General features: G+C 57.8%; 1 protein-coding gene across 1 annotated transcript in view; it reads right to left on the bottom strand.

The window, feature by feature from the left end:
- LOC104619924 (synaptotagmin-2) overlaps positions 1 to 1042 on the bottom strand; it is a 5268-nt gene extending 4226 nt beyond the window's left edge. The window contains exons 1-2 of the mRNA XM_010285977.1: positions 880 to 1042; positions 561 to 730 (exon numbers count right to left, since the gene is read on the bottom strand). Coding sequence (XP_010284279.1) covers positions 561 to 730; positions 880 to 1042 — 333 coding nt within the window. The remainder of the gene's footprint in view (positions 1 to 560; positions 731 to 879) is intronic.
- Positions 1043 to 4864: the final 3822 nt, after the last annotated feature.

The following is a 4864-nucleotide window of genomic DNA, read 5'->3' as shown; positions in this document are numbered from 1 at the left end:
AAGCATGAATGGCCACACAAAATCTCCCACCCTCTCCAAATGGCCCTGGGTTGGGCTGATGAGCTGAAATGGCCAAGGTTGCCCCAAACTCGCTGGTACCAAAGCCTCTTTCCCACTGACCCCTCCTGGCCCCCAGGAGGAGAGACGGTCCCAGCTCCGCACCATGCACCAGCACCTGCCTCTTCAGCACTGACTTTTTGGGGACCCCAAGGTGGGGGGTTTGCCCTGGTGTTCTCCTCTGTCTGCTAAGGCACAGAGAAACAAGAGGGCAACTCAGAGGAAGGCAAGGAGACACAAGGGATTAAATCAATATTTGCTGGTTCAGGCGAAGCATCAGTCGGTCCAGGGCAGCCTGACCTGGTCCCATCCAGGCCACCAGGCACTGGAAGAGGACAGTGCTGCTGCCTCAGCTCCAGGCTCCCCATCTCAGGATCCTGCTGGCTCCATCCCCCTCTGCTGCCTGAGCTACAAGTGCCCCAAGACGGTTTGTAACTCAACCAGAGGGATTGTCCTACAACACCAAGCGCAGGACAAGGCCAAGCAGTCCAGAAGGACATCACCTGGTTGCCTGACTTCATGTCCTTCATGTTCATAGCGTTCTTCATGCCTTTGCCCTTCTCCTTCTTGTTCTTCTTCTTCTTGCAGCAGCACTTCTTGCAGATGCAGAAGCAGCAGGTGAGGATGAGGAGTCCGGCTACCACTGCGATGGCGATGAGGGCCCAGGGCGGCACTGCAGGCAAAAGCCAGCGTTGTGGTCAGCCACGCAGCTCCCTCCTGGCCCCAGACACCCCACCGCCTCATCCCACGTGCTGCACTGGAACTGGAGCAGTGGTGGGGTCACAGAGAAGAAGAAACCTGGAAAAAGCATCAGCTACTCACAGCGGATCTTGTTGAGCTCATTCATGAACTTGTCCCTCATGTTGGTGAACATGTCCTTGCCCTTGCCCGGCCCTGCAGCCTCAGTGGAGTTCTCCATCGTGGCCATGGGCATCGTGGTGGCCATCGCTTCCGGGGCCATCATGGACACTTGCTTGAATGTCATGGTGGGTCAGGGGCTCCCTGAAACACAACATCACCTCAATGGTCACCTAGGTCCCTGCTGCCCCCACCGTTCCCCGTGCCCAGGCCACGTCCCTGAGCAGCCATCTGCACTGACAGCAGGGCTACCACAGGGCACTGGGTCTTCTGCTAGACGGGTATAAGGCCCAATGGTTATGGAAGGACATGAGAGGCCAGACGCCTGGATTCCCTCACAAGCAACGGGAAGCTCAATCAACCCCCATGTTTCCTGGCCCTTGACATCTTCAAAGCCACAGGGAGCATCACCCATCACATCAATGCTGGTGCTGGCTTGGAGCTTCCTGGGGACATTGGGGACACTCCTAAGGGAGGAGTTTGCCCAGCAAGACCCCATGGGATGAGGGAAGGGGTGTTTGCATCCCCAGGAGAGATGAGCAAGGTTAGTTTGGACAAAGCCAACCCCCCTGCCTCCCCCTTTTCTCAGGCAGGGACCCATGAGGCACCTGCAGACTCAACACATGGCAGCAGCCAGACCTCACCTTACGCAGAGACCCAGCGCTGGTGTGGGACCACAGGACTTGCTCCCATCCCTGGGAGAACTTCCAAGGATGGGACTGAGAGAGGAGCAGCACACTGCTCCTCCTCCAGCCCCAGGGAGCTTTCGCAGGGCACGTTTTGAGGATGGATGAAAGCAGGGAAGAGCCGGCTCTACACAGCCGTGGAGGGCTCTGCGTGCCCATCAAAGGGTCAGCCCTCTCACCATGTCACAGGTACCACGTCCAGGTGGCTCAAGGCTCCTGTCCACCTCCTGACCCCCCCAGATCCCCCGGCCAGCCCCACTCCTTGATGGGACACGGAGAAGGTGCCCGGTTCACTGCCAGGGCTGCAGCACCCCCCAGGGACAGGGACACCCGTCCCACAGCCTTGCAGATGTGGCATTTGCTGCAGCAACCAAAATGAGTACAAAGTGCCTCCACAACCCAGCTCTGGACCCAAAGTGCCTCTCTAACCCCGCAAAAGGTACGCTTGCAAAGGGAAGATCCGAGCAGGAGGGAAGCCAAGGGGATTAACGGTGTTGGTGGGATTAAGGAGGATAAAAGGCTATCCAGTGGGGGAAGCAAAGAGCTGAGCAGGAGCGCAGGCACCTGAGGAAGGAGTTTCTGGGGGCACGTGAGCTCTGGCATGGGAGGAACCCGTTTTCCTGAACCCCCTCACTCGGAGCATCGTCCCCCGGCACCGGCTGCTCCTCTGTCCTTCCCACAGCAGCAGAAAAGGAGCGTTCTCGCCTCAAAAAGTCAACCAGAGAGACCTGGGGGTTTCCAGCTCCGAAACAGCACTGCCGTACAGTCTCCAGCTGCCTCTCACGTGAATCATGCACTGAGCTACCCAGTGCTCAGCTCCACACCCACACACCTTCCTCCTGTGCCGCTGCTTGGGGTGGGGAGACCCCAGGCGAGGCAGGGGCAGCCCTGCTCACACTCTGCGACTCCCACCCCACCAACGTCCCTGCCGCAAGCGCAGCCTTCGCCACCCCAACATCTCCGCTTAGACAAAGCTACAGAAACCACTGGCAGGGCTGGGGTTTCCAGGGCTGCTGGCAGCATCTGGTTAACTAAAAAAGCAGGCTGCTGGCAGGTCTTGCTCCTAGGGGAAGGTCCTCAGACCCCACCAGACACCCTCCCGTCACCCTGGCCCTAGGAGCCTATCTGGGTTGCAGCACAACCCCTCTCCGCAGCATCCCAGCACCACAGGATAGCCGGGAGCATCACCTCCGCTGTCATCCTCCATCTCTTCCAACAACAGCATTTGCAGTGGGAATGCAAAAAGTTACCACAAACAGAAACGCATCCGGCACCGGCATTGCTGGGAGCAGCAGGAGCCCCTGGCAGCCGCGCCAGGGACAGGGTGGCTGGAGAAACCCCCTTGCTGGCTCACAGCAGGCTTCATCCTCTCCCCAGGCACATCCCCGTGCGTAGCAAGCCGGGTGACATCCCAAACTGGGAGTAAAACCTGGTGTTACCCCCTTTAGGATCAACCCCTTGGGAGGCAGAGCTGCTGGGATCCATCCTGGACAAGCAGAGGAAGGAGCTGCAGTAAATAATCCTTCTGCAGGTGGGGAGGTTGGGGCTACTTTGGGGATGGGTTGGGGTTTGGTTTTTTGGTTCTTCCTGGATTTTGAAACCCCACATGTGTTTTCCACAGCCAGGCATTACCAGCAACTCACTTTAAAAGTGCAAGGAGTGACTCCCGGCGGTGCAGTTTGTCCAGGAGGGTTGGGAGCTCCCAGCCCAGCACAAAACACTCGTTTATTGCAAATGCACCAAATCAGAAGCCAAATTACAACAGCAAAGGCAACGTTGAGCTGGAAAACACTGCCAGTACCCATCAACCCACCGTTTTGCAGATGCTTTTTTGCAAGCCCATGCCACCCTTGAGCATCCCTGAGAGCTGCTCAAATAGCCAGACCCTGACATTGAATGGCTACAGGATGCACCGATGACCCTCTTTACCCCTTTTTCCCCGTTTTTAATGAGCTCGGCATCTTCCCGACGCCACAAAAGCTTCTTGAAAGGCAGGAGGCAAAACAAGCAAACCCCAAAGACATGGGTTTGGTTGATCTTGTGCTTCAGGCCAGGAATTCCGGTTGCTTGAGGTTATCAACCTGCAATTTGGCCAGGACACAGACGCAGTAATGGTCCAGCAAACACCATCCCTGGGCGAGTCCCCCAGCGCCCATCCCGCCGTGCCAGGATCAGTGCTTACGTTCACACAGCGCAACAGTCAGGGGATGGAGACATGACCTTGTCACAAGAGGCGTGGAGATGGTTGGATGAGACCGGCCAAGACACCGACATCTTGGCATCTTCCCAGAGGCTCTTTCAAGCCTCACAGGTTTCTGTTGCTGTCACTCCCATGTCCCAGCGCCAGAGGTTTCAGGCAGATGGTGGGGTCCGGTCCTGCTCTGTGCCTATGGCAGATAAAGGACTGACTTTGATGGCATCAGACGGGACTCATCCGGGGTGACTCATCTTGGCTGGGTACCTCCTGCAGCACAGCCAAGGAGGATGGTTGGGGCTGTCTCCATGGTAGGGGCCGGGTCCCAGAGGCCATCGAAGGGTCCCTCCACCCAAGGCAACACCAGATCCTTGCCTGACCTCAGGCCTTGTGTGGGACACAGTATTTCAGAGGACACAACTGCCAACGTCTTGGACCTCAGGAGTGTCCCTCCTCCCCAGCCTGCACCTCTGAGACCAGCACAGATCATGATCACCAGCTCCTCCTGTGGCTTTATTCATCTTGGATGTCTGTGGAGGTCAACCTGCTTGGACCTGCTCTGCATAGAACCTCCTCAAACATCCTGAGCATCTAAGAGGCTCTCCATGCTCCACCAGGCTCCACCAGCTCTTTCTCCTGCCCTTGGACCTCAGCCACGGCCACCTTTATGCCCCATGGAGAGGCTACAACCCCGTAACGCAGCAGCGAAAGGTGCTGGGGGGCTGGAGCAAGATACTGGAGGTGCCCCGCAGCCACCACGTCCTGCTCCGGGGTGACTCAGGAGCTGCTGTATTTAACTCCTTGCCCCACCGAGGGTTACTTAGGGCTGCAAGGGCTCTCCAAACCTTTCCAGCAGGCGAGGACACCCAGCTTGCTTTCACTTTTTGACCTGTCTGCTGGAGTTACTGTCGGTGCCGGCCCCTCAACATCCCACGAGCCGGGCATGCTGGGCGGCACCGGGAGCTGAGGGCATCCTTGCAGGCCGGCCTGCTGAGAAGGGTGAGCCTCTTTTATGGGGTGACAGGGATGGGAATGGGGACGGGATGCTGTCCCTTGCTTGCCATGTGGC

This window comes from Phaethon lepturus, unplaced genomic scaffold (assembly GCF_000687285.1).
Source record: "Phaethon lepturus isolate BGI_N335 unplaced genomic scaffold, ASM68728v1 scaffold23024, whole genome shotgun sequence".
Classification (NCBI taxonomy): Eukaryota; Metazoa; Chordata; class Aves; order Phaethontiformes; family Phaethontidae; genus Phaethon; species Phaethon lepturus.
Note: the sequence above shows the minus strand (reverse complement) of the source record. Positions and strands in the feature narration are given on the sequence as shown.